Source organism: Helianthus annuus, chromosome 12 (genome assembly GCF_002127325.2).
Source record: "Helianthus annuus cultivar XRQ/B chromosome 12, HanXRQr2.0-SUNRISE, whole genome shotgun sequence".
Taxonomy (NCBI): Eukaryota; Viridiplantae; Streptophyta; class Magnoliopsida; order Asterales; family Asteraceae; genus Helianthus; species Helianthus annuus.
Window position 1 is genome coordinate 137,986,984 of NC_035444.2, and position 10,250 is coordinate 137,997,233.

At 43.6% G+C, this 10,250-nt stretch overlaps 1 protein-coding gene across 1 annotated transcript; it reads right to left on the reverse strand.

Moving 5' to 3' along the window:
• Positions 1-7,711: 7,711 nt before the first annotated feature.
• LOC110893372 (proline-rich receptor-like protein kinase PERK10) lies at positions 7,712-9,124 on the reverse strand. Its single transcript, XM_022140483.1, has one exon. It carries the CDS (start codon positions 9,122-9,124, stop codon positions 7,712-7,714), a length of 1,413 nt encoding a protein of 470 aa, XP_021996175.1.
• Between the last annotated feature and the right edge of the window lie 1,126 nt (positions 9,125-10,250).

A 10,250-nucleotide genomic window follows, 5' to 3' on the forward strand; every position in this document is an offset into this window, starting at 1 on the left:
GACTGAACAAAAACTGATCCCTTGCTGGAATCCCCCTCCCATTTTCTCTTGTTGTCACTGGGAGTAGCAGAAGTAGTGACAGCAGTAGTGGTAGCACTGATGCGTTTTGGCAGCTTGTTCTGTTCCACTGCCTGATCGGTGAGTCGATGAGCAAGAAGTAGTGACAACGTACTAATGTCTATTAGACGAATGGGCCGTGCCTTGGCTTAGAGTTTAGTGTTTTGAGTTGCGTTACTTTGGTATTATTTTGTTAAAATAACAATAATTATTTTAACTTAACTATCGTCTTTAGAAAAATAGTTAGGCAACTATTTCGTATCTATATTTCTCGAATATTTTTACTAAGTGTTCGGATTTTCGGAAAATTTCACCATAGTCTCCTTTGTAAACGGAGGTGTCCATGCTTAATAGCATATCATTTTCTTTTACATATATCCCGTGGATCGTTCTCAATAATCAAACCAACATTTAGACATACAAAGCATTACTTACTTTATTTCAGCTTTATTACCCAAAACTGGACTGTTTTCGAGGATTTTTATAAAATAGTTAACCTTTTCCAAAAATTCCCAAATTTTTACAGAATGTCCTATATGATCCAAATCTTATTGTGTAAAAATATCAGGGTCCAGTTCGTTATCAATATTTTATAGAAATTCATTTACCCGACTGCAATCAGATTTGTTACTTTCTGATTGCAGTTTACGGAATAATTCACTAAAAATTAACCGTAAGTCCGATTGACGAAATTCCAGTTGGAGGATCACCGTGACAACGGTGACCATCTACTGTAAAAATTCCATGAGTTGATTTTACTCAGGTTTCAAGTTATGACTCCGAATACAACACACTTTTTCTGCAGTAAAAACACAGCTTGAGCTGCTGTCCAAAAACAGTCCTTTAAAAATAGTAAACGACCTCAAAAAATTACGATTCTAGTGCCATTTTCTCGGTTATTCAAAAATGCATATTTTAGGCTTCAGAAAATCAGTTTTTCGATTTAAAACGGTCCAGTTACAGCCTGTTGAAGTTGGCTGGAAATTCCAATCAACATGCTTTTTACAATGTAAAAGTTAATAAAAACGCATCTCCAAGGGTCCTAACCATGGTTTATCGATGATTTAATGATCAAACCTCATGCATGCTTTAACCAACCCTAATCCAACCTGATTTCAACTTCATACAAGCTTTTTATGTAAGGTTTTCTTGTAAGGTTCCATGTTCATCTTTTTAGTGTTCTAGTTCTTGTGATTTGAACAAATAACGTCATGCTTCACATTTTGACTAAAAATAAGATGGAACAAGGTGTACAGACTTACTACTAGCACAAGGCTAGGGTAGAAATCTAGTGAAGATGATGGTGAGAAAAAGTATGGTGAAAAGACTAGAACAAGCTCTCTTGAAGTCCCTTCAATCTTGCAACTTCCTTGAATCCTCTTGAAGCTTGAATGGACTTGAATATTGGAGAAGATGAAGATGATGGAAGGTGATGGTGGTGGTTTTGGTTATGGGGGAGCCGAATGGGGGAGAGAGGGGTGAGTTTGGAGTGTGGTTTTCATGTGATGATGAGAATTCTTGGAATCCATGAGCCACCCTAAACCCTATAGTCATCATTAGTTAATTTTTGGCCAACCAAGGATCAAGAGAATATAAATTAAATCTAAACAAAATATTTGGTAATCATTTGGCTGAAAATTCGGTTGGGGGGGGGGGTAAATTGTAAAATTTTGGTAATTAGTGGGTGAATAATTAGGAGGTTAAGGGTATTTTCTAGAATAGTGGGTGTATGACATGTTTCTATAGTGTGTGGGGATTTTTGTGACAGTGATTATTTAGGAAAAATAAAATAATGTTTCTGACAATATTTTGGTGTCCCAGGTAATGTCTGGTTGTTCGGTTATGTATCGTTCCGTTAAAGCGTTTAATTGTACCACATAGTGTCTTTTATGCATCTTTTTGTAGCGAATTTAATTTCCAACACTTAGGAAAGCGTTCAGGACCTTTTAGTCAATTCTCTGTATAACAGGAGTGTGTTAAGAGCTGAATTGTTACTGAAAATGCAGAATTCTGTACTTAAAATGAGTTTTAGGCACTTTCCGGCACTCAAACTATCACCTAGTGACACAGTCTTATGGTCCTCACTTCCCTACACTCCATACTGGTGTAGTACTTTATCCCTGGCTCATACTGGCCTCAATATAGTGTTTGTCTATGTGCTGGCATTTTTAGCATGTGTCTGAGTTATCCGCTCACTGTGCTAGCTGTGCTTTGTGCATCAAGTTTGTCTCTAATAGTCTGTATGAATAAATGGAGTGACTGTATGTAAAGGATGCACATGTATGTATATAACATAAAATCAGTAAGCAGTTTAAAGTGTCAGTTGAAATCAAGCACAGTCATTAAGCACATAATTAGAGTTAATTAATTTGTAGAGTACCTGTAATTGTGTGGGTTGTCACATTCTCCCCCCGTTAAGAAAATTTCGTCCCGAAATTTTTAAGTTCTACTTCTAGTTGCAGGGGTCTTCGGGAATAAATGTGGGTACTTGGCCTTCATACGATCCTCACGTTCCCACGTGAATTCTGGGCCGTGTCGCGCATTCCACCGAACTTTGACGAGTTTGACACTACTCCGGCGTGTCTTGTTAACCTTCCAATCCGTAACCTCAACTGGTTCTTCAACAAAGTGGAGTGTGTCGTCGATATGAACCTCGTCAGCAGGAATGACAACTGTCTCTTGAGTTGGACTCTTTTTCAGGTTCGATACGTGGAATGTATCATGAACGCCATTAAGTTCAGCAGGTAAGTCCAATTTGTACGCTACAAGCCCAGTCCTTTGCAGAATTCTGAAAGGACCAATGTAACGCGTATTCAACTTCCCACGCTTTCCAAAGCGTGCCACACCCTTCCAGGGTGAAACCTTTAACAAAACCATATCCCTAACTTGAAACTCTAAAGGTTTCCTCCTTTGGTTTGCATAGCCTTTTTGTCTGTCGCGAGCTGCCTTGATGCGCTCTTGAATTTGAAAGATCTTGTCTGTTGTCTCTTGAATTATTTCGGGGCCAACCAGCTGTCTATCACCCGCATCAGCCCAGCATAGCGATGATCGACACTTACGTCCATAAAGAGCTTCAAATGGTGCTGCTCCAATGCTTGTGTGGTAGCTGTTGTTGTACGAAAATTCGACCAACGGTAAGTGTTTGTCCCAGCTACCACCCAGGTCCATTACACATGCTCTCAGCATATCTTCCAATGTTTGAATTGTTCTTTCACTCTGGCCATCCGTTTGTGGGTGAAATGCTGTACTCAGATTTAATTGAGAACCAAATGCCTCTTGGAAGGACTGCCAAATCCTTGACACAAAGCGTCCATCTCTATCAGAGATAATTCTAGAGAGGCACTCCATGGCGCGCAACAATCTCTCTCATGTATTTTTCAGCAAGTTTACTCATGTTGTCCTTCTCCTTGATTGGCAGGAAGTGCGCAGACTTTGTTAGACGGTCTACTATTACCCAAATTGTATCATGACCCTTGGGCGTCTTTGGCAATTTCGTTATGTAGTCCATGGAAATCTGTTCCCATTTCCATTTGGGTATTTCAGGTTGCTGTAGAAGACCTGAAGGCTTTTGGTACTCGGCTTTAACCTTGGCGCAAGTTAAACATTTGCCAACATATACTGCAACATCGCCTTTCATCCTAGGCCACCAATAGAAATCCTTAAGATCTTGGTACATTTTATCCGCTCCTGGATGAATCGAGTATCGTGACTTGTGAGCCTCATCGAATATAACCTTTCTCAATCCTCCAAACAGAGGAACCCAAATTCGATTCATGAAACACAATGTTCCTTCCTTGTTTGGCACTAACTGCTTCTCCATCCCGCGGAGATACTCATCCTCAACATTCCTTTCTTTCAAGGCCTCTCTCTGCGCGGCACGAATGCGCAACGAGAGGTCTGTCCGGACAATCATTTCTAAAGCCCTAACCCTTATGGGCTTAATCCTTTCTTTTCGACTCAGGGCATCGGCAACCACATTCGCCTTCCCTGGGTGATACTTGATCTCGCAATCATAATCATTCAACAGTTCGACCCATCGTCTTTGCCTCATGTTAAGTTCCTTTTGATAAAAAATGTGCTGTAAACTCTTGTGATCAGTGAAGATTGTACATCCTGTTCCATACAAATATTGTCGCCAGATCTTTAATGCGAACACCACGGCGCCTAACTCTAAGTCATGCGTGGTGTAGTTTTTCTCGTGAACCTTCAACTGGCGCGAAGCATAAGCTATAACTTTCTGTCGCTGCATCAACACGTAGCCTAAACCCTGACGCGAGGCGTCACAATATACTACGAAGTCGTCTGTGCCTTCGGGTAGAGCTAAAATCGGTGCGTCACAAAGCTTGTTTTTCAACAACTGAAATGCTTCTTCTTGCTTGTCGCTCCAATCAAACTTCTTGTCTTTTTGTGTGAGTGCGGTCAGAGGTTGAGCGATTTTAGAAAAATCCTCAATGAACCTTCGATAATAACCAGCCAACCCTAAGAATTGCCGAATCTCGGTTGGCGTCTTTGGAGACTCCCAATTCTTGATCGCCTCGATCTTTTTGGGATCCACATGGATTCCATTTCCATTAACCACATGTCCAAGAAACTGGACTTCGCGTAACCAAAACTCACATTTCGAGAACTTAGCGTACAACTTCTCCTTTTTAAGTAGCTCTAAAATAGCTCTTAAGTGTTGCTTGTGTTCTTCCTTCGTCTTCGAGTAGATCAAAATATCATCAATGAATACGATTACAAACTTGTCGAGGTACGGCTTGCAGACTCTGTTCATCAAGTCCATGAAAATTGCTGGAGCGTTTGTCAATCCAAACGGCATAACCAGGAACTCGTAGTGTCCATATCGAGTCCTAAAAGCAGTCTTGGGAATACTTTCCTCTTGTATCCTTAGTTGATGGTAACCTGATCGTAGATCGATCTTTGAGTAGAAACTTGAACCTTGTAGTTGATCGAACAGGTCATCGATCCTTGGCAAAGGATATCTGTTTTTGATAGTCAATTTATTAAGCTCGCGGTAGTCTATACACATACGAAAACTACCATCCTTCTTCTTAAAGAACAAAACTGGAGCTCCCCAAGGTGAGAAGCTTATTCTGATGAATCCCTTGTCTAAAAGCTCTTGGAGTTGTGTTGACAGCTCTTGCATCTCTGAAGGTGCAAGTCGATAGGGTGCCTTGGCAACAGGCGCGGCGCCTGGAACCAGGTCAATATGGAACTCGACTTGTCGCTGTGGCGGCAATCCTGGCAAGTCTTCTGGAAAGACTTCAGGATATTCTCTCACGACTGGAATTTCTTCGATTCTTGGCTCAGCAGCTTCTTTATCCACGATGTGTGCCAAAAAGGCAACACATCCTTTCTTCAAACACTTCCTAGCTTTCAAGCAGCTAATGATCCTCAATGGCGTATCGCGCTTTTCTCCATGAACTACAATCGTCTCTCCATCGGCCATTGGGATGCGGATGGTCTTTTCGTGACAGATGACCTCGGCTTTGTTGCTAGCTAGCCAATCCATCCCTATTACCACGTCGAAGCTTCCCAACTCGACTGGCAGTAGGTCTAGTGTAAATTCCTGTCCTCCCAGTTCTATCATGCATCCCCTGATGACTTCACCAGTTTCAACTAGTATCCCATTCGCCAATTCAATCGAGTACGGAACGTCTAACTTACTAGTGGCCAACCCAAGTATGTTCTTTAATTCTAACGATACGAAACTATAATCGGCACCAGTATCAAAAAGAATAGATGCATAACGTTGATTTATAGGGAACGTACCAGTGACAACATTTGGATCTTGGCGCGCTTCCCTCGCACCAACGTTAAAAACTCGGCCTTGCGCTTGATTTAGCTTTGGGCATTCCCTTTTGAAGTGCCCAACGTCCCCACAGTTGAAGTATCCTGGCCCTCGGCCATTCCCATTACCATTCCCGCCTCGATTTCCATTTGTTCCCCGGTTACCAGCTTGATTCGGGGCATTCCCACGATTGCCAGTTCCCCCAGTATTCCCTTGCGGCCTGTTTCCATTACCACGGTTGTTGTTATTGTAACCCCTTTGGCCACCCTGGCTTGCTCCAACCCAACACGTCTCCTTTGAATGGCCCGTCTTCCCGCAAGATTCGCATTTTCTGAATCGGCACGGGCCGGGGTGATGGAACTGGCATGTACCACACTTGGGCAGAGTGCCCATGTAACCCTTTCCTCTGTTTTCATTACTGGTTTTAGCCCTGGCTGGTGTGTTTGATTCACTTTTCTTGCTCATGCTGTTGGTTCCTTGCTTGAAGTTGGAAAACTTCCGTTTGTTTTCACCAGACGACTCCACATAAGTCTCTTTCTTTTTCTGATCATCATTCGAAAATTTATTTAGCCTGATAGCTTCTTCAGTCAGTGATATGCTCAAATCGATGGCTTCAGTAATGGTTGTTGGTTTTGACGTTGTGACCATACTCATAATCTGAGGTGCTAACCCCCAGATGAAACGTTCCACGTGCTTGAATTCTGGCGTGACCATGTACGGCACTACATGGGACAGATCATGAAACCTTTGAACATACTCAGCGATTTTTGGACCTTCCCATCCTTAAGTTCCAAAATTCGGTTTCTAATCTCTGGATCTCCGCCCTGGAGCAATACTTCTTGCACATCAGCTCTTTCAATTCAGCCCAAGTCATGCCGTATGCTGCAGCCTCTCCTAAGGTTTGTACTTGGAGATTCCACCATGATAGGGCACCATCAGTAAAAAGCCCAAAGATGTATGTAACTTGTTGTCCCGGCGCACATTTGCTCATTCTTATTGTCGTCTCTGTCTTTTCAGTCCAATGGGTAAAAGCTACGGCACCCCCAGTGCCATCAAAGTTTTGCGACTTGCAATCTAAGAATTTCTTGAAAGTACACCCTGTACAAGCAATGTTATTTACTGGAATTATTAGCAGTCGCACATGAATCATCCAAACATAGTGTAATGTGTCTCCTATGACTGATCATTACCATTCGGAGGGTTGTTGTTGTTGTTGTTCGAGACGTTCCCGCTTATTTCTCCTTGAGAAGCAGCATATTGCGCAATAGCGGCAGCGATGATTCCTTGCAATTCTGCCTGAGTAGTCGGCATGCGTGCTTCGCGTCGTGGAGGCATTTTCTAGAGGATGTTTCATATTGGTCAGGTCATAGCAAGTATAATAATTATACTTATACATAGTAACATTCATCATCCACATAACATCTCGTGTCATAATCATAAAACAAATAACTTTAACAAAGCATGTAATGAGAATACTGCGACTGAGCTTTCATATAATTAAAACCACGATACAATGTTCGTAAGTTTTCCCAAAAAGTATCGTACAACCCAAGAGACTAAGGGTCACAATGCCCTTGTCTGAACTGTCTAAACAAATACGACTGACAAAAACAAACATCCCGAGTCATGATGTAAAAAAGTGGTCTTCAAAAATGCTGTAAAGTCTGGCTCGGTCGCTGTCTTCTCGTAAAAAACAGTCAATACCTGCAATAAATCAAAAGTGGCTATGCTGATGGCGGCGGAGGAGGTGGAAAGCGAGAGAAAAGCAATCGGCGCAAATGCACCAAGTCCTCCTAAAGAGCATAAGCGAAACGCAACACGTAAGCAACCTGTTGGTCAAGAGGAAGGAAATGAATATCTGAATCATGGGATGATGGAAAAGGAGTGTGAGGTGCTGTGAACGGGGTCTGACAGTGGCATGGAGGGTGTGGAGCTCTCCCCAACTCCTGGACATATCGTCTCAGGGCGTCCTGCTGTAACTGCAGTGACGTGAGCGTATCCTCTATAGAGTATTACATGAAACGGGTGATAAGGGTCGGATACTGGCATAACATGGGGTGATGACCATAGAAATGGCTCGCCCATCGGAGCTGAAACTGGGTGAGTAGTGGGTGGGGTGAATGTAACTGGTACAGTGGTGTGGGGAAGCTGAGACATGAAGGGTGCAGTAGATGACACGGGTGGGACAATACTATGATAAGGAATATGTGGTATGAACTGGCTATCTCCTGTCATAAATGGGGTGTGGCCGAAAGGCTGTCTCGACGATCCCTCCCAAGGTCGTGGCGGAGGAATGTCCTGAAGAAAAGTAATTGGAAGATCGGTATGAGGGGTATCAGATGTGGGTGGGGGAAACAACAGAACATCGAGTGGTACAGTAATAGGTATGGTAGTGGGAGTGACTGGGACCACATACAGAGGATAGTCATCCTCCTCGATCCACCCATTATGGGTGTTAGTGTATCTCGGGTCAATATGGGTAGCAAACGGTGCAAGGTCATCAAAAATCGGCATGGGGTCAGGTATGGGTGCTACCTCTGGGATCACCGCAGCTGGTGGCGCAACGACGGGTGCATCAGTGACAGGAACAGGGTCAAGGGCAAGAACGGGCTCAGGTACAACTCCAAGCCCTGGATCAGCTGGAGCTGGCTCAACAGGTATAAACTCGACCTCAGGCTCTGGGTCAAAGTCATGGAAAGCAACATGTGCCACAGACATTGCCATGTCTGAATCGGTGTCTGCGGAGTAGCGCTGCACGTCTTGGGCGCGAATGGTAGCGGATGATGCAGAGTCAAGCGGGTAGGAAACGGACGGATCAGGTAAGGCCTCCATAACGGGAGCCTCGACAGGTGGTACAGCAAGGGCATCGTCAGCAGGAATCTCAATCATAGGAACAATGGGGTCAACAACTGGAATATCAGCGAGCGGAACATCGTCCTCCATCGGGGCCCCGCCATCCTGGTCTCCCTCCGGGGGACCCTCGATGAGTAGATCGATGTTGCCATCGGGTAACGCGTCAAGAGGCTGCTCCTCAAAGGGAACTGCAGCAAATGGGAGAGGGGCAGGGATTGGAACAAAGGGTAGATCCTCTCCCGGTGGGCCATCAGCTAGGGGTACATCGTCTCCGAAGATTGGTAGGGCAAATGGCTGTAAATCGTCTTCATCGGTGCTTGTGGTGTCTGAGGTGTAAACTCCCGAGTCGGTGGCCATCTCGTCATCAGAGGTAAAGGCCATCGGGTCACTCGCGTTGGATACTCCACTACCAGAAGATGCCATGGTGTCTGTAACACAACCACAACATATGCACATAAATCACGTAAGCATGTAAACAAATAGCAACGAAATCATGTATGCATCCTAGTCTTCCCAGACTATCCCACCCAGCCTCTCAGACTGAACTCCTTTAGCCTCTCAGACTACCCTGGTCTCTAAGACCAACCTCCCAGTCTCTAAGACTAACTCCCTGGCCTCTAAGACCAAACCTCCCAGTCTCTAAGACTCAAATTTTCCCCCAGCCTTTAAGGCTGAACTCCCTCAGTCTCTAAGACCGAATTATAGCCTTTGAAATGTGTATTTGTGCCTTTTTGTTTGTAAAAATGTTTGTGTCCTGGATCTGGACGTTTAGTGTATGCAATGTGTAAAAATGTTTGAAAACATTTTCGTGAGAGCCCTAGTGATCATAATCTAGACTCGAGAAGGAATCCTAGTTCGCTATGATCGAGGCTCTGATACCAAGCTGTCACACCCTGGCTTTTGCGGAAGCGTGGGTTTATTGGTGTGACTTCTTAATACCATAGGAACAATCACAACACTGCTATATGATAAAAACGTAAGGTGTTCATCCATTAAAGTAGTTTAGAAAATGCATAACGTATTGTCTTTAAAAACATCAACCACTGAATACGTTACAAACCATGACTTGTTTAAAATGAGTTCATAAGACTCGACAAAAGACTACCAACAACACGAGGATTTGAGACATGCAACCCGACCAGGAAGGAGTTACACTTTCCAAACCTACGACTCTAGATGACATCCTTATTTAGTACGCAGCTAACATGCATCACTTGCCAGATCCAATTAATTCTCTGAAATACATGTAGTTTAAAAAGTCAACAAAGAGGTTGAGCGAGTTCATGTATAAGCCTGTGTGTATAAACCGTTTAGTATGTCTGTATGTAAAATAATCCCTGGTATGTAGCAATAAGGAAAAACTGATCACCATTGGGTTGCAAAGCCAATAGTATATGTGAACTGGTGCAGGAAGACTTAAACCTAGCAAATTTGTCTCCGGTATGAAGACATAGTCACCACTATGGGCCGCCCCGGCCTCTTGGGTGTGGGCTCGCTACACCCAAATAGATCTATCACTCATGTCCCGTGGTCCTACTATGAGGATTAA

Coding starts and splice junctions, on each gene's coding strand:
- LOC110893372 (XM_022140483.1), bottom strand. CDS start 9,124: ATGGCATCTTCTGGTAGTGGAGTATCCAACGCGAGTGACCCGATGGCC.